The sequence below is a fragment of the Anolis sagrei genome, chromosome 3, assembly GCF_037176765.1.
Source record: "Anolis sagrei isolate rAnoSag1 chromosome 3, rAnoSag1.mat, whole genome shotgun sequence".
Lineage (NCBI taxonomy): Eukaryota > Metazoa > Chordata > Lepidosauria > Squamata > Dactyloidae > Anolis > Anolis sagrei.
The window spans coordinates 5,255,300-5,277,535 of record NC_090023.1 but is presented as its reverse complement, the minus strand read 5'-3'; the positions used below and the strand labels follow the sequence as shown (position 1 = coordinate 5,277,535).

At 44.3% G+C, this 22,236-nt stretch overlaps 1 protein-coding gene across 1 annotated transcript in view; it reads left to right on the top strand.

Moving 5' to 3' along the window:
- Positions 1–22,236, top strand: part of XRRA1 (X-ray radiation resistance associated 1) — a 51,402-nt gene that overhangs the window by 13,030 nt on the left and 16,136 nt on the right. Inside the window, exons 4-10 of the mRNA XM_060767160.2 lie at positions 2,408–2,479; positions 3,040–3,112; positions 13,104–13,201; positions 14,001–14,134; positions 15,977–16,078; positions 18,406–18,635; positions 21,101–21,141. Of these exons, the coding sequence (XP_060623143.2) occupies positions 2,408–2,479; positions 3,040–3,112; positions 13,104–13,201; positions 14,001–14,134; positions 15,977–16,078; positions 18,406–18,635; positions 21,101–21,141 (750 nt within the window). The remainder of the gene's footprint in view (positions 1–2,407; positions 2,480–3,039; positions 3,113–13,103; positions 13,202–14,000; positions 14,135–15,976; positions 16,079–18,405; positions 18,636–21,100; positions 21,142–22,236) is intronic.

The following is a 22,236-nucleotide window of genomic DNA, read 5'->3' as shown; positions in this document are numbered from 1 at the left end:
AGAAGCAAAGCCCCAGCTTTAGAAACACTAATCCTTCAACAAAGCTTGTTTAGAAGCAAAGCCCCAGCTTTAGAAACACTTTAGAAGCAAAGCCCCAGCTTTAGAAACACTTTAGAAGCAAAGCCCCAGCTTTAGAAACACTTTAGAAGCAAAGCACCAGCTTTAGAAACACTTTAAAAGCAAAGCCCCAGCTTTAGAAACACTTTAGAAGCAAAGCCCCAGCTTTAGAAACACTTTAGAAGCAAAGCACCAGCTTTAGAAACACTTTAAAAGCAAAGCCCCAGCTTTAGAAACACTTTAGAAGCAAAACACCAGCTTTAGAAACACTTTAAAAGCAAAGCCCCAGCTTTAGAAACACTTTAGAAGCAAAGCACCAGCTTTAGAAACACTTTAGCACCAGCTTTAGAAACACTTTAGAAGCAAAGCACCAGCTTTAGAAACATTTTAGAAGCAAAGTACAAGTTTTGGAAACACTTTAGAAGCAAAGCATCAGCTTTAGAAACACTTTAGAAGCAAAGCACCAGCTTTAGCAACACTTTAGAAGCAAAGCCCCAGCTTTAGGAACACTTTAGAAGCAAAGCACCACCTTTAGAAACACTTTAGAAGCAAAGCCCCAGCTTTGGAAACACTTTAGAAGCAAAGCCCCAGTTTTGGAAACACTTTAGAAGCAAAGCTCCAGCTTTGGAAATACTTTAGAAGCAAAGCCCCAGCTTTAGAAACACTTTAGAAGCAAAGCCCCAGCTTTAGAAATACTTTAGAAGCAAAGCCCCAGCTTTAGAAATACTTTAGAAGCAAAGCCCCAGCTTTGGAAACACTTTAGAAGCAAAGCCCCAGCTTTAGAAACACTTTAGAAGCAAAGCTCCAGCTTTGGAAATACTTTAGAAGCAAAGCTGGAGCTTTAGAAACACTTTAGAAGCAAAGCCCCAGCTTTGGAAACACTTTAGAAGCAAAGCCCCAGCTTTCGAAACACTTTAGAAGCAAAGCCCCAGCTTTAGAAACATTTTAGAAGCAAAGCGCCAGCTTTAGAAACACTTTAGAAGCAAAGCCCCAGCTTTGGAAACACTTTAGAATCAAAGTACCAACTTTAGAAACACTTTAGAAGCAAAGCACCAGCTTTAGAAACACTTTAGAATCAAAGCCCCAGCTTTAGAAACACTTTAGAAGCAAAGCTTTAGAAACACTTCAGAAGCAAAGCACCAGCTTTAGAAACACTTTAGAATCAAAGCACCAGCTTTAGAAACACTTTAGAAGCAAAGCAGTTTAGAACCATGGATCACACATGCCTACTGAATATTCTAAACTGTCACTGAATTAGTCACGTGACAGGCAGCCCCTCCCACTGCTTTAGGTATGTAGAGATAAGGAAACTGCAAATCAAATAAGACATATATCTGAGGTTTAAAATGACACATTAATAAAACAGACAAATATCATATAGAGCAGTGGTTCTCAACCTTCCTGATGCCGTGACCCCTTAATACAGTTCCTCATGTTGTGGTGACCCCCAACCATAACATTATTTTTGTTGCTATTTCATAACTCATTTTGCTACCATAAATATCTGATATGCAGGATGTATTTTCATTCACTGTTCAAAATTTGGCACAAATCCCTGATATGCCCAAATTTGAATACGGGTGGGGTTGGAGGGGTTGATTTTGTCATTTGGGGGTTGTAGTTGCTGGTATTTATAGTTCACCTACAATCAAAGAACATTCTGAACTCCACCAATGATGGAACTGAACCGAACCCGTCGCACAGAACTCCCATGACCAACAGAAAATGCTGGAAGGGTTTGGTGGGCATTGCCTTGAGTTTGGGAGTTGTAGTTCAAATACATCCAAAGAGCTCTGTGGACTCAAACAGTGATGAATCTGAACCAAACTTGGCACAAATACTCCATATGCCCAAATGTGAAGTTTGGGAGACCTTGTCATTTGGGTGTTGTAGTTGCTGGGATTTATAGTTCATCTACAATCAGAGTATTCTAGACCCCACCAACGATAGAATTGGGCCAAAACTCCCCACACAGAACCCTTATGACCAACAGAAAATACTGTGTTTTCTGATGGTCTTTGGCGACCCCTCTGACACTCCCTCATGACCCCCCCAGGGGTCCCGACCCCCAGGTTGAGAAATGCTGATATAGCGGAAGCTTGAGAAGGTTGCTTCCCCCAACAACACTTGTATACAGAGCAATAGGGATTTGTTTTTCATCTGTTTAGATGTATGCAACGCAGAGGGTTTTGGTCCACTTTTGTGCCTGCAAACGTGGACAGCCTCTGGTATTGCCATGCTAGAAAGTTGAAGAAAACTTCATTACAGCAGGAGGGAGCAATGTCAAGAATGCCTTACCCACTTTGCCATATGTACACCCCAGTCCTTCTTCTGTCTTTTTTATTTCCAGATTCAACTCCATTATGTGAAAAGCCCTACAGATCTATGCTCAGTGGACATCAGCAACCGGAATTTTACTTCGGTGAGGGCTCACGTTTTATGGATGGATTGGCCTTTTTGGGTATCAGATGAGAGGAGATTCCATCTGAACATGAGGAAGAACTTCCTGACCGTGAGAGCCGTTCAGCAGTGGAACTCTCTGCCCCGGAGTGTGGTGGAGGCTCCTTCTTTGGAAGCTTTGAAACAGAGGCTGGATGGCCATCTGTCAGGGGTGATTTGAATGCAATAATCCTGCTTCTTGGCAGGGGGTTGGACTGGATGGCCCATGAGGTCTCTTCCAACTCTTTGATTCTATGATTCTATGATTCTAAGTTGTAGCAGCACCAAGAAGATTAGCTGGGATGGTGACCATCTAAATGGCCCAACAAGCACTAGCCTCCCCATTCAAAGTAACAGACATTGGGGGTGGCATTTGGGGTGCGGAGGGGGAGATTGGCCCTCCAAAGTCAATGTGGGACTCATTTATTTTCATAATTTTAAGACAATTTTAGGAGCATTGAGACAAAAAAATTATTGTACCCAGCGGTGGCTGCATTCAGCATTCAGGCTGCAGTTTTTGACTTCTCTTTATCGTTTCTACAGGCAAAAGAAGAGGACTTTGAGCAGTTTACCTCTGTTGCCTATATCAATGCCACAGAGAACCTTCTGACCCTAGGTAAGGAATGCCCAGTGCTTGGTTGGCTTAAGCTTTGATTGTATGTACTGTATATACTCGAGTAGAAGCCTAGTTTTTCAGCCCCTTTTTTAGGCTGAAAAAGCTCCCCTCGGCTTATACTCGAGTCAAGGTTATTTATTATTTTACTCTGTTAATAGTATTATTTTTATTTCATGTATTATTTTACTCTCTTTATTATTATTACACTGGATTGTCGAAGGCTTTCATGGCCAGAATCACTGGGTTGTTGTAGGTTTTTTCGGGCTATATGGCCATGTTCTAGAGGCATTCTCTCCTGACGTTTCGCCTGCATCTATGGCAAACATACTCACTACCTCTGAGGATGCTTGCCATAGATGAAGGCAAAACGTCAGGAGAGAATGCCTCTAGAACATGGCCATATAGCCCGAAAAAACCTACATCAACCTATTATTACATTTACAGTATTTTACCCTATTATTATTATTATTACATTTATTATTTTACACCATTTGTGATTATGATTACATTTATTATTTTACTTTATTATTGCACTTATTAGTTTACTCTATTATTACTGTTATTTATTGCATTTCCATTATTTTACTTTATATTATTATTATTATTATTTATTTATTTATTTACTGTACTTGTATACCGCTGTTTCTCAGCCTAACTGGCGACTCAACGCGGTTTACAACAAAATACAACAATCAACGGTATACAATTTAAAACCATAAAAACATAATACACAGTATAAGCACATCAATAACAATCCAATGCATCTCCTAACTAAAATCGCGATCCAGTTTCGTCGTCCATATTACCAATCCTTTAATCATCACATTCAATCGCACCGAATTAACCAAATGCCTGTTCGAACATCCAGGTTTTTAATCTTCTTCAGAAAACCATCAGCGAGGGGGCTGATCTTCCCTCCATGGGGAGGGCGTTCCATAGCCGAGGGGCCACCACAGAAAAGGCCCTGTCTCTCGTCCCCGCCAGCCGCACCTGTGAAGCAGGCGGGATAGAGAGCAGGGCCTCCCCAGAAGATCTTAGGGTCCTGGTGGGCTGATAGGCCGAGATACGTTCGGATAGGTAGGTTGGGCCAGAACCGTTTAGGGCTTTAAAGGCCAACGCCAGCACTTTGAACTGGCTACCGATTTGCCCGGTAGCAAATCGGTAGCCAGTGGAGCTGGTGCAGCAGAGGAGTTGTATGCTCCCTGCGCTCCGCTCCTGTTAGTATCATGGCTGCCGAGCGTTGGACTAATTGGAGCTTCCGAGCCGTCTTCAAAGGCAACCTCACGTAGAGAGCGTTGCAGTAGTCTAAACGGGATGTAACCAGAGCGTGGACTACCGTGGCCAAGTCAGACTTCCCAAGGTACGGGCGCAGTTGGCGCATGAGTTTTAACTGTTCGAATGCTCCCCTGGTCACTGCCGAAACCTGGGGTTCCAGGCTCAGCGCTGAGTCCAGGATCACACCCAAACTGTCCATTATTATTATTATTACATTTATTATTTTACTCTCTTTATTATTGCTGGAAGGATTCATAAGTACATTTACATTGAAGAAGGTTAGAATAATGATTTAATCAGAGCTGGACAGTCTTATCTCAAATTACAGTTTTTTGTAAATGTTCAAAAACATTTCACCTCCTGATGCCTCAATTAATGTAATTTTATTGGTATCTATTTTTATTTTGAAATTTACCAGTAGCGGTTGCATTTCCCACCCTCGGCTTAGACTCGAGTCAAAATGTTTTCTCAGTTTTTTGTGGTAAAATTAGGTGCCTCGGCTTATATTCGGGTCGGCTTATACTCGAGTATATACGGTATGTTGTTTTATAGTTGTAATGCTTTTAATCTATTTTTTTCACGACTTTTTAGGTAAATATTTTATTTACATACATTAACAACTTACAGTGTAAACAAAACACAAAACAGTGAACATTTTACAAACACTTAGCCCCACCACCAAAGCCTGAACAAGTATCCTTTCCTTTGCCATATATATATATAAATCAACCATTAACCAAATGTCATATCAAAAATTCTGACAAACAAGATTGTATTATTTTCCATTTTCACTCTCTAAAGCATATTTAATAAAGACAGACCAGTATGCCTCAAAATCTGATCTATTAGAATCATAGAATCAAAGAGTTGGAAGAGACCTCATGGGCCATCATCCAGTCCAACCCCATTCTGCCAAGAAGCAGGAATATTGCATTCAAATCACCCCTGACAGATGGCCATCCAGCCTCTGCTTAAAAGCTTCCAAAGAAGGAGCCTCCACCACACTCCGGGGCAGAGAGTTCCACTGCTGAACGGCTCTCACAGTCAGGAAGTTCTTCCTCATGTTCAGATGGAATCTCCTCTCTTGTAGTTTGTTTGTTTGATACACTTGTATACCGCTAATATCTCAGCCTGTGCGGCGACTCATTGCGGTTTACAACTTGTTAAAATACAATAGTCACTTAAAAATATAAAATAAGATATCAAAATACAAGACATAAAACATACATAGTATGAACATACTTAGTATCGGGCCACCAATACAAGTCGAAAACATCTCATAGTTAAAATCGTAATTCAGTTCGTTATCCTTGGTTGCAAGTCCATGGTCAAAGTAACCTTACATCGGAAATTAGTTAAAAACTTGCTCGAACATCCAAGTTTTTAGATTTTTCCGAAATGCCATTAGCGAGGTGGCTGATCTTAGTTCAATAGGGAGGGCATTCCAAAGCCGGGGGGCCACCACAGAAAAGGCCCTATCTCTCGTTCCCGCGAGCCGCACCTGTGAAGCAGGCGGGATGGAGAGAAGGGCTCCTCCTGAAGATCTTAGGGTCCTGGTGGGCTGATAGGCCGAGATACGTTCGGATAGGTATGTAGGGCCAGAACCGTTTAGGGCTTTAAAGGTCAAAACCAGCACTTTGAATTGGGCTCGGTAGCTGATCGGTAGCCAGTGGAGCTGGTACAGCAGAGGAGTTGTGTGCTCCCTGCGCCCTGCTCCTGTTAATACCATGGCTGCCGCCCGTTGGACTAGTTGAAGCTTCCGGGCCGTCTTCAAAGGCAACCCCACGTAGAGAGCGTTGCAGTAATCAAGGCGGGATGTAACCAGAGCGTGGATTACCGTGGCCAAGTCAGACTTCCCAAGGTACGGTCGCAGTTGGCGCACGAGTCTTAACTGTGCAAATTCTCCCCTGGTCACCGCCGAAACCTGGGGATCCAGGCTCAGCGATGAGTCCAGGATCACACCCAAACTGCGAACCTGTGTCTTCAGGGGGAGTGCGACCCCGTCTAACACAGGCTGTAACCCTATACCCTGTTCGGCCCTGCGACTGACCAGGAGCACCTCTGTCTTGTCTGGATTTAATTTCAATTTGTTCGCCCCCATCCAGACCGTCACAGCGGCCAAGCACCGGTTCAGGACCTCGACAGCCTCCTTAGTAGCGGGTGGAAAGGAGTGACTGAGCTGGACATCATCTGCGTACAGATGACACCGCACCCCGAAACTCCGGATGATCTCGCCCAGCGGCTTCATGTAGATGTTAAACAACATGGGGGACAATATTGAACCCTGAGGAACCCCACAAAACAACGGTTGTGGGGTAGAACAGGAGTCCCCCAGTAACACCTTCTGAGACCGACCCTCGAGGAATGACCGGAGCCACCGCAAAGCAGTACCTCCGAGGCCCATTCCTGCGAGGCGTCCCAGAAGAATACCGTGGTCGACGGTATCGAAGGCCGCTGAGAGGTCGAGAAGCACCAACAGGGACACACTCCCCCTGTCGAGCTCCCGACGGAGATCATCCACTAAGGCGACCAAGGCTGTCTCGGTACCATGTCCCGGCCTAAAGCCAGACTGTGCCGGATCTAGATAATCCGTGTCTACCAAGAATGCCTGGAGTTGTGAGGCCACCACACGTTCCATGACTTTGCCCAAAAAGGGAAGATTGGAAACAGGCCGATAGTTTACCAATTGAGTGGGGTCCAGTGATGGTTTCTTCAACAGCGGTTTTATCACAGCTTGCTTTAAGCTGGCTGGAAAAATGCCTTCCCGAAGGGAGGCATTAACCACCACCTTAACCCACTCGGCCAATCCCCCTCTGGCCTCCTTTAGAAGCCAGGATGGGCAGGGGTCTAGGATGCATGTAGTAGCTCTCATTCCTCCAAGCACCTTGTCCACATCCTCGGTTTGAACCAATTGAAATGAATCCATCAAAATCGGACAAGCAGATGCTCGTGTTACATCCTCAGAGACTGCCGTTAATGTGGCATCCAGTCCAGAGCGGATCAAAGCGACTTTGTCTGCGAAGAACCGAGCAAAAGCTTCACAGCGAGCTGCCGAGTCATCAGGGCACCCATCCTGGATGGTGGGTTTTAAAAGGCCTCTGACAACCCGGAACAGTTCAGCCGGACGGTTCTTTGCAGACGCAATAGAGGCCGCGAAGAAGGTCTTCTTAGCGGCTCTTATTGCCGCGGCATATGACCTTAAAAAGGACACAAACCGTGTTCGGTTTGGCTCGCTCGGATCCGAACGCCACACGCTCTCTAGTTCCCTCTTCTTTCGCTTCAACACCGCCAGCTCCTCAGTAAACCAAGGGGCTGGTTTAGCTCGGCTACTTGAGAGGGGACGTTCTGGAGCGATCGTGTCTATTGCTCTAGTCATCTCCCCATTCCAGAGAGCGACCAGGGCATCAACAGGATCACCAACCAAGGTGGCGGGGAATTCCCCAAGAGCCATCAGGAATCCCTCCGGATCCATAAGCCTCCTGGGGCGGACCAATTTAATAGGTCCTCCACCTCTGCGGAGGTTAGGGGGTGCAGTAAGTCTAAAGCTGACCAGGTGGTGGTCGGTCCATGGCAACGGAGAGATGGATAACTCCTCAACACCGCCACCTTCCTCCCATCCCTGACAGAAAACCAAGTCCAATGTATGTCCAGCACTGTGGGTGGGGCCAGATACTTGTTGGGACAGACCCATGGTCGCCATGGTAGACATGAAGTCCTGAGCCGCTCCCGTTAGGGCAGCCTCGGCGTGGACATTGAAGTCCCCCAGCACAAGCAGCCGTTGGGACTCCAATGCCAGGTCCGAGACTACCCCCGCTAGCTCAGGTAGGGAGACTGTAGTGCAGCGAGGTGGACGGTACACTAACAGAATCCCTAAACTGTCCCGGTCACCCACCCTCAGGTGGACGCATTCAAAATTTGTTGACTGCGGGATGGGGGTCCTGGTCAGAGAAATGGAATCTCTATAGACTACTGCAACCCCGCCTCCCCGCCCTCCGGATCTCGGTTGATGCTGCACAGAGAACCCGGGTGGACAAAGCTGGGTCAAGTTTACACCTCCAGCTTCGTCCAGCCAGGTCTCTGTGATGCACGCCAGATCTGCCCGTTCATCCAGGATTAAGTCCTGGATGAAAGTTGTTTTGCCATTGACAGATCTGGCGTTCAACAGCACCACTTTCAATCCCGAGGGACCGCCATCCTGGTTACACCTACTTACCGTATCAGGAGACCGGTTTGGAATTACTAAAGTTGTTCCCCGTTCCCTAGGCCGAATTAAAGGTCTCCTTTTCCCGTATCTCCCCTTCCCCACCACGACTTCTATGGGGGCTCCTCGGTTAACGGAAGCCTCTCCCTCCTCCATGACGCATTTGGTACTTATACTAATAAACCAGGGATTATCGTGGTGTACATGCCATGTTACAGTTTCAGTTTGCCATAGCTTTGCCTTCCACGTGTTCTTCAGTCCCGTTAGGTCATATTCGAGATCCCTCGTGCTATTCCATTCCTTCTTACCTACATATACAATTAGCAACCAAATTAACAGATGCCAAGAAGTAGGTAATAGCATAGGTCGTAGTTATTAAGCACAGTTGGAACAAGGAATTATGCTGTTGAAATACAGATGATGTTTTAGCACAACACAGTAGAGCAGCAATGAAATGCGAAGGCTTAAATGACCCAAGATATTAATTAAAGTGCGTCATGGAGGCCTGATTCAGCACTAGCTGTAACAATCGAATTTGAAGTGCTATAGTGGCTAAGTGCACAAGAAATAGTTTAAAGTGCTAATGGCATAAAGTGCAAGATCACAACAGTTAATAAAGTGCACGAAGTAACCAATTGATCATGGAATCAGGATTAATTAATTAGCAACCATCAGGAACGGTCAGCACATTCAAGATGGTCACACATAGGTTGCAATAATAATCAATCAAAACGGGGGTGAATTAGCACCGTCAGAATAATTAGCACACTCAGAGCTAGATGATACAATTAAAAAAACTAAGGTGCTAAAACTCATGAAATAGTAGTCCAATGATATAGTAAGTTAAAGTGCTGATCGTATAAGTGCTAGTATCATACAAGATTTTAAAACAATGAGGTGCTGAAAGATGATAATGGTTAACCAGCAAGGATGGTTATATATAACTATCAATCCAAAGGAGGCCAGCTCAAGAGGTCTGCACAATATTAAGGCCGGCACAAGAAGTCTACACAGTATTAAGCCAGCACAAGGTCTACTTAATATTAAGGCCGGCACAAGAGGTCTACACAATATAGAGATCTACACAATATTAAGGCCAGCACAAGGGTCTACACAATATTTGGCCGGCACAGGAGATCTGCACAATATTAGGCCAGCACAGGATGTTTGCACAGTATTAGGCCAGCTCAAGGGTCTACACACTAATTGAGGTCAGCACAAGAGGTCTATACTAAATCAATACAAAGTTCTACACAACATTAGTCGACACGGCAACACAGTCGCTGTTAGCTGGTAGCACAGGTGAACTCCAGCAGCTGTGACAGGGTGGCGAGCCAAATGGTGGTGGCCACGATGGAAGGCGGCAGCAATGGCGAGGCGGCCCGGCCGCTGCAGCGGTGGCGATGGGACGGCAGTAGCGATGGTGAGGCGAGGCGCCAAGAAGGCGGCTGCAATCGCCGCGGCGCTCTCCGTGCCCTGGCTCGGCCCAAGGGCTCTGTGGTGGTCCGGTTGTGGGAGGCGGCGGCGATGGAAAGGCGAGATGCCAAAAATGGCGGCCGCAACAGCTGCAACGCGCTCCGCGCTCCAACCTCAACCCAGCGGCTCAAGAGAGGCCCGGCCTCCTTTCCTGGCTTGCTTTCTCACCAGTGTGGGGGAGATGCAGCCAGGACGCTGAACCTCTCCTGTTCTTGCAGGCAGGCTGATAGCAAGGTGTAGCTGGGAGACAGAAGTTCTTAAAGCCTCCTTTCCTGGCTTGCTTTCTCACCAGTGTGGGGGAGATGCAGCCAGGACGCTGAACCTCTCCTGTTCTTGCAGGCAGGCTGATAGCAAGGTGCCATTGTTCCATTGCGTCCTAGTCTCCAAGGAAGCAGAAAACAAGCTTGCTCCCTCCTCCCTGTGGCTTCCTCTCACATATTTATACATGGCTATCATATTAGTTTTCCCCCTGAATACCCTCATTTCCATTGATACTTTATCATTTAAGGCTACGTTCCATACCTCCCTATACCATGTTTCCGGTGTTAGATTAGTTACTATTTTCCAATTCCTTGCGATTATAATTCTTGACACTGTGAGTAAAATAATCACCAGTTCTTTTTTTTTCCATTTATAAATTCAACTTCGTGATGTCCATTAGCAATGCTAACCTAGCATCCGGAGTAATATTTAGACTGTCGCAACTCAGGATAGGTTCACCTTGCTCAAAGCACCACACCACACCAAGACTGAAGGTTTTGTAGTTTATTGAAGAAAAAGCAAAGCCTTTAACATAGAAGTAAGGTTTCGAAAGTTCAATGGCAAAAGCAGAGTCTTAAATGCAAAGTTTCCAAAGTTCAATGGCAAACAACATGAAGCATAATCCAAAGGCATTGGTCAAACAAGATCCCATGGCAGCATGACAGAGTCCCAAGGAGCCAAGAACAAGACAAAGTCCCACGAAGGCAAAAGCATTGCCCAAAAGCCAAGGCAATCCAGAGAAGTTACCAGGGTGTTTGCAGAAGTTGCACTGACAAAGAGTTCATAGAATAGAATCAAAGAGTTGGAAGAGACCTCATGGGCCATCCAGTCCAACCCCCTGCCAAGAAGCAGGAATATTGCATTCAAATCACCCCTGACAAATGGTCATCCAGCCTCTGCTTAAAAGCTTCCAAAGAAGGAGCCTCCACCACACTCCGGGGCAGAGAGTTCCACTGCTGAACGGCTCTCACAGTCAGGAAGTTCTTCCTCATGTTCAGATGGAATCTCCTCTCTTGTAGTTTGAAGCCATTGTTCCATTGCGTCCTAGTCTCCAAGGAAGCAGAAAACAAGCTTGCTCCCTCCTCCCTGTGGCTTCCTCTCACATATTTATACATGGCTATCATATTAGTTTTCCCCCTGAATACCCTCATTTCCATTGATACTTTATCATTTAAGGCTACGTTCCATACCTCCCTATACCATGTTTCCGGTGTTAAATTAGTTACTATTTTCCAATTCCTTGCGATTATAATTCTTGACACTGTGAGTAAAATAATCACCAGTTCTTTTTTTTTCCATTTATAAATTCAACTTCGTGATGTCCATTAGCAATGCTAACCTAGCATCCGGAGTAATATTTAGACTGTCGCAACTCAGGATAGGTTCACCTTGCTCAAAGCACCACACCACACCAAGACTGAAGGTTTTGTAGTTTATTGAAGAAAAAGCAAAGCCTTTAACATAGAAGTAAGGTTTCGAAAGTTCAATGGCAAAAGCAGAGTCTTAAATGCAAAGTTTCCAAAGTTCAATGGCAAACAACATGAAGCATAATCCAAAGGCATTGGTCAAACAAGATCCCATGGCAGCATGACAGAGTCCCAAGGAGCCAAGAACAAGACAAAGTCCCACGAAGGCAAAAGCATTGCCCAAAAGCCAAGGCAATCCAGAGAAGTTACCAGGGTGTTTGCAGAAGTTGCACTGACAAAGAGTTCATAGAATAGAATCAAAGAGTTGGAAGAGACCTCATGGGCCATCCAGTCCAACCCCCTGCCAAGAAGCAGGAATATTGCATTCAAATCACCCCTGACAAATGGTCATCCAGCCTCTGCTTAAAAGCTTCCAAAGAAGGAGCCTCCACCACACTCCGGGGCAGAGAGTTCCACTGCTGAACGGCTCTCACAGTCAGGAAGTTCTTCCTCATGTTCAGATGGAATCTCCTCTCTTGTAGTTTGAAGCCATTGTTCTGCGTCCTAGTCTCCAGGGAAGCAGAAAACAAGCTTGCTCCCTCCTCCCTGTGGCTTCCTCTCACATATTTGTACATGGCTATCATATCTCCTCTCAGCCTTCAAACAGCTCGTTTGACTTCAAACAGCTCGTTTAATATGCCTTCCCAGCATGAAAGCATTCCTTTGACCTCTAACCTCTCTCTTGTTAACAAGCCTCGCACTGTGGCGAACCCTGAATTGCAAGCGATCCTCCCTGTCTAAATCTGCAGAGCCTTCAAGGTCGAATAACTCATTACCCTGGGACTGGGAATCGGCAGCCCATGAAACAAAGTTTGCATACCCCAAATCCTCATAAAGTAAAAGTGTTATTTTTGCAGCCATCCAAGTGGGCAATTTTGGATTTTGGAATTCTTGATAAGAGATTTTCAACCTCTATAGTGATCTATGCCCCCAGTGGCTCAGTGGGTTAAAGCACTGAGCTGCTGAACTAGTTGACCGAAAGGTCGCAGATTCGATTCTGGGGAGCGGTGTGAGCTTCCGCTGTCAGCCCTAGCTTCTGCCAACCTAGCAGTTTGAAAACATGAAAATGTGAGTAGATCAATAGGTACCGCTCCGGTGGGAAGGTAACGGTGCTCCATGCAGTCATGCCGACCACATGACCTTGGAGGTGTCTATAGACAACACCGGCTCTTTGGCTTAGAAATGGAGATGAGCACCACACCCCAGAGTCAGACATGACTAGATTTCATGTCAAGGGGAAACTTTTGCCTTTACCTATAGTGATTTATCCAACTGACACGTCTTTTCTTTTATTTTCTTTGAAAAAAAAAAGATGTTTTTCGCACATTTCCTGAGCTACGGGAACTGGAACTTTCCTTGAACGGCTTGAGAAATCTTAAAGTCGACGCTGGGGACTTCCCTCACTTGGAAGTAAGATCAAAAGTGACATTGGGAACTGAATGGGACTTTCAGAGGACCTAAATAAAGCCTACATTGAGTTTTGAGAAAAATTGACTTCTCCTGTTCTCTATGTAGAATGATACCTTCTCCCCAATTCCATCTCATTCATATCTTGCCTTCTTCCCTCCCATGGACAGGAGGGGAAGGGCTCAAGAGAGAGCCTTTACCAAAATCTAGCCCCATCATAGAGTTGGAAGAGACCCCCAGGGCCATCCTGTCCAAACCTCTGATTGTGTCCTCCTGAGAGATGGCCATCCAGCCTTCGTTTAAAGACCACTAGAGAAGGAGATTCCACCAGACTCCCAGGCAGAAGCATATTCCAATGTCAATTCACTCTTACCATCAGGAGATTTTCCTAATATTTGTGTGGAATCTCTTTTCCTGCAGTTTGAATTTGCCTGCTTGGGTTGCCCAAGAGCAGTGGTCCTCAACCTGTGGGTCCCCAGGTGTTTTGACCTACAACTCCCCGAAATACCAGCCAGTTTACAAGCTGTTAGGATTTCTGGGAGTTGAAGGCCAAAACAAAACATCTGGGGACCCACAGATTGAGAACCACTGCCCAAGAGCATGGTTGTGGGAGTAGTGGTTGAAGCTACTCAAGGAATCCCAAATACCTCGACATCCAAAACCCATTGCCCCAGGTCAGCTGGAGGAAGGACTTCCCATCACATCAGAGTGTGGTCCAAGCAGAAAGTATCGTTACTATATTGTGTGTGTGTTGTTTTTCTATCTCCTTGCCCTGGAATTCTATGCCTTTTCTCCACTTCAGGTTTTGGACCTCTCCTACAACAACCTCTCTCCTGAGGATGTCCGAGTCTTGGGGGTTTTGTCCCACCTTAAAGTTCTCCATCTCACTGCCAATGGGCTGACGGCACTTCCACTCGACCTGGCTGTTCCTGAGAGGTAAAGAAAGCTACAGGGAAATGAAGTGATACTGTCAGAGTTATATTTTTGGATTTGGGAGCTTCCCAACAAGCCATGCAACATAGAATCATAGAATCAAAGAGTTGGAAGAGGCCTCATGGGCCATCCAGTCCAACCCCATTCTGCCAAGAAGCAGGAATATTGCATTCAAATCACCCCTGACAGATGGCCATCCAGCCTCTGTTTAAAAGCCTCCAAAGAAGGAGCCTCCACCACATTCCGGGGCAGAGAGTTCCGCTGCTGAACGGCTCGCACAGTCAGGAAGTTCTTCCTCATGTTCAGATGGAATCTCCTCTCTTGTAGTTTGAAGCCATTCTGAGTCCAAGGCTCTCTCCTTCAGCTTGATCTATTCACAAAGTTGTTGTGAAGTTGGAGAGGAGGAGAGTCCCATATTTCTTTTATGTCCTTAGGAAGAAAAGCAATATAGAAATGAAACTTCATGTATTGTCGAAGGCTTTCATGGCCGGAATCACTCAGTTCTTGTGGGTTTTTTCGGGCTATATGGCCATGTTCTAGAGGCATTTCTCCTGACGTTTCGCCTGCATCTATGGCAAGCTTCCTCAGAGGTGACCTCACTCTAGAACATGGCCATATAGCCCGAAAAAACCCACAAGAACTGAGTAATAGAATCATGTCGGAGGATTTAGAGATTCCTGGAGAGGTGTTCTTTCTAGGCCTTTCAGCTTGATTTGTTCCAGTTGAAGTTGACCATAAAGTTAAATCATAGAATCATAGAGTTGGAAGAGACCTCATGGGCCATCTAGTCCAACCCTCTGCCAAGAAGCAGGAAAATTGCATTGGTTGTTAGCCGCCTTTAGTCCCTACAGGGAGAAAGATGATATACATATAAATAAAGATGATAACAACAACAATAACAATGGCGATGATGATGTTGCACTGCAGAACTTACAGATTCATAGGGAGAACATTTTAATCAAATATGTGAATCATCCAACCTGCAAAAGTCAAGCCTGCAAATGTGGAGGGAAGTCTGAATATTGAAATGGCTTATTTATTTATCGTATCAGGAGCGAACCAAACCAGTTGTATTGCATTAAACAACAGACAAACAAACAAATAAAACACAAAGTTTGCAAGCTTGGTATTCTATTAAATGTCCTTTGACCAGTATCTGGCCACGTGGAGTGCCTCTGGTGTTGCTGCAAGAAGGTCCTCCATGGTGCATGTGGCAGGGCTCAGGTTGCATTGCAGCAGGTGGTCTGTAGTTTGCTCTTTTCCACATTCGCATGTCGTGGATTCTACTTTGTGGCCCCATTTCTTAAGGGTGGCTCTGCATCTCGTGGCGCCAGAGCACCTTCCAAGTTGCCCAATCTTCTGTGTGCCCAGGGGGGAGTCTCTCATTTGGTATCAGCCATTGATTGAGGTTCTGGGTTTGAGCCTGCCACTTTTGGACTCTCGCTTGCTGAGGTGTTCCTGCGAGTGTCTCTGCAGATCTTAGAAAGCTATTTCTTGATTTAAGTCATTGACGTGCTGGCTGATACCCAAACAGGGGATGGGCCAGAGATGTCACTGCCTTGGTCCTTTCACTATTGGTTGCTACTTCCCGGCGGATGTCAGGTGGTGCAATACCGGCTAAATTGAAATGGATAGTAACAAATATTCTTGCTAGCCCTATTTTTTATGCAGCTCTCCCCACTGCAGAAATGTGGCCTATAGAGCTTGTGGCCTTCAGCCTTGACAGATTTCCTCAGCTCTGTTGTAGACATTTCATTCTTTGTCCCTGGTTTCTACGGTCCCTTCACCCCATTGTAATTTCTTTAATGATACAGGAGGTCATATACTGTTTTCTCCTTCCATCAGCAGCGAAGAATCTCCAAGGTTCCCAGCCCTGGAAGTCTTGCTCTTGGACGACAACCAGCTTTCCCACCCAAATGTCTTCGTCAGTCTGGCCAACCTGCAAAAGTAAGGAAGACTTGTGTATTATTGGGAAAACTAGTCCAGTGGACATTCACTCCTCACTACCTCTGAGGATGCTTGCCATAGATGCAGGCAAAACGTCAGGAGATAATGCCTCTAGAACATGGCCATTTTGCCTGAAAAAATCTAAAACAACTCAAATAGATAGTAGCTTTAGATGCAGCAACCTTCACACTGGAGCTTTCTCACACAAGGCTACTCTCACACAGAGGTTCACCTCACACTCCTCAGGATGACACCAGCTTTGGCCCACTAACAGACTTCAGCTTTGGCCCACTGACTCTTAACAGGCTTCAGCCTATATCTTTCAGTGCTTGACTAACATCTTTGCAATTAAAAATACCTAGTTAATTTTTAATATTTCTAACAAAAGAATACAATGATATGTAATCGGTTTTAAGAATTTTAACCTTTTATTTTTAATTCCGTTAATATTTAATACTATTTTGAAATGTATATATTTTTAGGTTTTAAATTGTATTGTGTTGCTTTTACTGTAAGATGCTTTGATCCTCTTATTTAGAGAGAAAAAGCAGGTTATAAATAATAATAATAATAATAATAATAATAATAATAATAATAATACAATAATAATAGCCCCAACATAAAATCTTGGTCTTTCTTGCTTCTGCTGAAGCAGACATTTCCCATTCTTGTGTAAGTACAGTGGGAGCTGATAACACTGTTCAATGGAGAAAAAGTTGCGGGCCTGAAAATAGTTGTTCTTTTATGATTTTGGGGTGCTGAAAACGAAAATGACATTTAAAAATGTATATTGGCTCTAGTTTTTATGATATAAGCAATCACGTGATCACGTATGGTTGAAAAAATGCAAGTTGCGACTTACACTATGGAAGATTCTAGAATACTCTAGAAAGTTTGATGACGCAGTACTAGTGCCGTGTGCAAAAGCCAAAAAGCCCTATATAAGGCCAGACTTTTGAACGGTGAGGGTCAGTCAGTTGAAGACGGAGACAGTATCGTTAAACATCGTTTGACATTGTTCTTTTTACTGTAGTGATGCCTCCTCGCACGTGTGTAAATAAAGCACGATGGAAAAAAAGATATCAAGGCCAATGGACTCCGTCAATGCTGTCAGACTCCTGCTGGAGCATTGGAAGAGGGAATCCTTTCCTTGAATACCAAAGAAAAGTCAAGAGAAGCAAACAGGATATAAACTAAAGTCACGATTAAAGCGACATTTACACTTTCAGACTTTTCAACTGCATTAGGCCTACTAATATAGTTTCTTGCTGCACAAACATAAACAATAGACTAATTAAATAAATATTTCTCATGTATAAACTATTGGCAATATAATTTGACTAAAATTTAGTAAATATTCACGGTTTATATACATGCAGTAAGGTTAGGCGCATTATCATAATATTAACGAATTACCTCTTGTGGAGAAAATTGAAATAGCTGTTGCATAAAAACCAGAGCCAATGAACACATTTAATTATTATATTTGAATTCAGCATGTTAAATTTATTAAGAAACGGCACATTTCGTTTCCGTAACTGAGAAAAACTGAAAATTTGTAGAACAGTGTAATTAGTCATAGATTATACTTTTAATTACTGTCAAGATCCAAGGGTCTAGTTCAGGGGTTCTCAAACTAAGGCCCGAGGGCCGGATGCGGCCTTCCAAGGTAATTTGCCCCTTGCTCAGGGTCAACCTAAATCTGAAATGACTGGAAAGCACAACAACAACAACAATCCTATCTCATCAGCCACACCTCCCATTGAAATACCAATAAATTTATATTTGTTAAAATTGTTCTGAATTTTAATTATTGTATTGTTTTAAGGTATTTTTTGCACTACAAATAAGATATGTGCAGTGTGCATAGGAATGCATCCATGCTTTTTTCAAATTATAATCCAGCCCTCCAACAGTTTGAGGGACTGTGACCTGGCCCTCTGTTTAAAAAGTTTGAGGACCCCTGGTCTAGTTGTATATACAAAGCTATAAATAGTTCAAACAATTAGAAATGAGCCAGGCATCTGATACAGCAGAAGAACCTCTAAAGAGAAATTTGCTAGGTTTTCTGTATAGCTTTAGATGCTGAAAGGTCAGAACTTCACCATGCTTCACAAATGCCTTTAGTTATGGGATTTTCAGGGTGTATCTATACTGTAGAATTAAGTCCCGTTGTCCTCCTGGAAGAGACTCCACAGAGAAATATGTATAGATAGCTTCCCCTTGTTTGTCCATAATTAGGTTTGGGATTGGAAAGTGTCTTGCACCCTACTGAAGGGGTTCACTCAACACCTGGCCCTTCCTACGCCACATCTGTGTCTCCTTAGCTTGAAGCAGTTAAATCTGGACAGAAACGGGATCAGAGAGGTGCCGTATCTCCACCAGGTAGAGAACGCCCGCTTCTCCATCCACCCGCTTTCGGCAAAGTCCGGCATCAGAGAAGGTCTGCGGAGCCGGAAAAAAGCCGGGAAACAGCTCCAGCAGGATAAGCCCTCGAAGCGGAGCGGGACGCCGGACTATATCGTTCTTCAGAACAGCAAGGATCCAGACAGAACGGGTGAGGCTCTGAAGAGTTTGTGATTGCTGATGTAAAGAACACAGCAAATGCACTCCAAATGGCCAGGAGAACACACAAGACAAAGTATAGGGTTGCCTACCATGATCAGTATATATGTAGGAACAAATAGAAATACATAATCGATTTTAAGAGTTTTAACTGCTTATTTCTAATTCTGTTAATTCTATGTTTGTATATTTGTAGGTTTTTAATTGTTTTGTGTTTATTTTACTGTTGTGACTCAGCTGGGACCACAGACACAGACTGATAGTATTGTGACTCAGATGGGGTCTCAGAGTGACTCTGACGAGGATGATGGGATTCAGGTTCACAATCAGGTTCAAAACATTCCTGTTGTAGACAACGAGGAACAGGGTGTGCAAGTTCAATTTCCCACAGCAGGGAATGATGTTTTTGATACTGAAACTAGCCAGGTGCAGATTGACTCAGAAAAGGAGGACCGTTCTCAGCCTGAGAGTAGACAGGAAGGCGAGCAGCCTGACCTTGATGAAACAGGAATTTTAGATCGGGCTGACCGCTTGGAATTCAGAGTTCGAAGGAGTGTGAGAATAGCCAACAAGAAGGAGGTCAGAGGCCAAAGAAATGCTTTCCTGTGTTGCAAAGGGAATTAAGCAGTGTGTTTGAAAACAAACCTTGGTCAAAGGAACTTCTCGCTCAACCTAGCAGCTTGTGCTCATTTTTCCTGTGTCCTTGGTCTTGGGATTTTGTCATGTTTCCATGGGACTTTGTTTCGTTGGTGCCATTTGGAATTCTGCTTTACAGTGCTATGTTTTATCTTTGGAACATTATTTGCTTCTTAAACTTTTCATCTTAACTTTTTAATAAACTACAAAAACTTCAGTCTGGGTGCAATTCTGGTGATTTCAGCAAGGTGAATCTATTCTGAGGTGCAGCATTTACTTTGAGTCTCTTATTTAGAGCTTTTAGACAGGAAAGGCATAATTGAAGGGATTGGAGTGTATGACTCCTGAGGTTTCTCCCAACTCGATGATGTTGGGTGAGTAGGCTTATTAACAAAAGACCCTCCTCATAAATGCACAGCAGAGTAATTTACTAGCAGCAACGTGACCCAGCACCAGTAGCCAGAAGTGATAAAAAGAACCAAAACACACAGACCAATGTTATCTCTTCCATAGGAGGCTTTTCTTTGTCGTAAAATAATATGGTTGCACTACAACAAGGTTTCTATAACACATATAAAGTTTTGTCGAAGGCTTTCATGGCTGGAATCACTAGGTTCTTGTGGGTTTTTTCGGGCTATAGAGCCATGTTCTAGAGGCATTTCTCCTGACGTTTCGCCTGCATCTATGGCAAGCATCCTCAGAGGTAGTGAGGTCTGTTGGAAATAGGACAATGGGTTTATATATCCGTGGAATGGCTGGGGTGGGGCAAGGAGCTCTTCCCTGCTGCAGCTAGGTGTGAATGTTTCAACTGACCACCTTCATTAGCATTTGAAGGCCTGCCTGAGCCTGGGAAAATCTCTTGCTGGGAGGTGTTAATATGTGCCTGGTTGTTTCCTCTCTGTTGTTTTGCTGTTGTAATTTTAGAGTTTTTTTTAATACTGGTAGCCAGATTTTGTTCATTTTCATGGTCTCTTCCTTTCTGTTGAAATTGTCCACATGCTTGTGGATTTCAGTGGCTTCTCTGTGTAGTCTGACATGGTGGTTGTGAGAGTGGTCCAGCATTTCTGTGTTCTCAAATAATCTGCTGTGTCCAGGCTGGTTCATCAGGTGCTCTGCTATGGCTGACTTCTCTGGTTGAAATAGTCTGCAGTGCCTTTCATGTTCCTTGAAGAAGATATAAAGTTCTTTATACTTCTTTCATTGCTTCCACACTGGGCTTCTTCGCTCTCACCAAGGCTCTTCCCACATTGAACTTGCAATGAGCTTCACACAGTAGTTTTTTTACACACATCAGCCTTTATACTAGAACTTTACACACAAGGCCTTCAACCTGGGACTTCCTCTCACTTTTCACATCAGGCCTTCTCACACTCAGCCTTCTCAAAGACTAAAGACTACCTCACACTGTGAGGCCTACCTCACACAGAGGCTTTTCTCACAGAGTAAGGCCTACCTCACACTGAGGCCTTCTCACAGACTGAGACCTTTCTCCCACTGAGGCAAACTAACACAGAGGCCTACTAAGCTACAGGCACACCTGGTTATATAGAATTTCACCTTTTGCTGAGTCATCACATCCATTTAACCCTTTCAGCGCTTGACTCACATTTTTGTAATTTAAAATATCTAGTTAATTTTTAATATTTCTGACAAATGAATCTATGAGTTTGTTTAACTTGAGCAGGGCAATGGATGTCCAATTCATGAGGCTGTCCATTCATAGGGTTACCATTATTTGGAGCTGACTTAACAGCAATGAACAACAAAGAGATTAAATCAATTTGATTGTGTTGATTTTTCAAATTTCTTTCTCTCTTCCAGAGGTTTTCTTTCCATCCTGGACTCCAGAGCCGCCAACACAGGTAAAGAGTTCCTTTCATTCAGGTTGTTACCAGCCATAGAGCACAATGCTTCAAGCCACTTTTTTTGCAGCAGGCCCATTAAACTGAATGGGAACTCCTCTCGTATGTGGCGGTGGATTGAGAAAACTCCCTGAAGGTCGGCCCTTTGGTTTTTAGAGAAGACATAGGTTTAATGTATTGTCAAAGGCTTTCATGACTGGAATCACTAGGTTCTTGTGGGTTTTTTCGGGCTATATGGCCATGTTCTAAAGGCATTTTTCCTGATGTTTCGCCTTCATCTATGGCAAGCATCCTCAGAGGTAGTGAGGTCTGTTGGAAATAGGAAAAGGGGATTTATATATCTGTGGAATGACTGGGGTGGGGCAAAGAGCTCTTCCATGCTGGAGCTGGGTGTGAATGTTTCAGCTGACCACCTTCATTAGCATTTGAAGGCCTGGCTGAGCCTGGGAAAATGTTTTGTTGGGAAGTGTTAAGATGTGCCTGGTTGTTTCCTCTCTGCTGTTTTGCTGTTGTAATTTTAGAGTTTTTTAATACTGGTAGCCAGATTTTGTTCATTTTCATGGTCTCTTCCTTTCTGTTGAAATTGTCCACATGCTTGTGGATTTCAATGGCTTCTCTGTGGAGTCTGACATGGTGGTTGTGAGAGTGGTACAGCATTTCTGTGTTCTCAAATAATCTGCTGTGTCCAGGTTGGTTCCTCAGGTGCTCTGCTATGGCTGACTTCTCTGGTTGAAGTAGTCTGCAGTGCCTTTCATGTTCCTTGATTCATGTTTGGGCAATGCTGCTGCGTTTGGTGGTCCCTATGGAGACTTGTCCACAGCTGCATGGTCACAGCATATTATTTGAGAACACAGAAATGCTGGACCACTCCAACAACCACCATGTCAGACCACTTTCCTATTTCCAACAGACCTCACTACCTCTGAGGATGCTTGCCATAGATGTAGGCGAAATGTCAGGAAAAATGCCTCTAGAACATGGCCATAGAGCCCGAAAAAACCCACAAGAACCTAGACATAGGTTTGTGACCATCCTCGTTAACACAATGGCTGGCATCATCCCTTTAGTGACACCTGAGGAGATAAGTTGCATTTC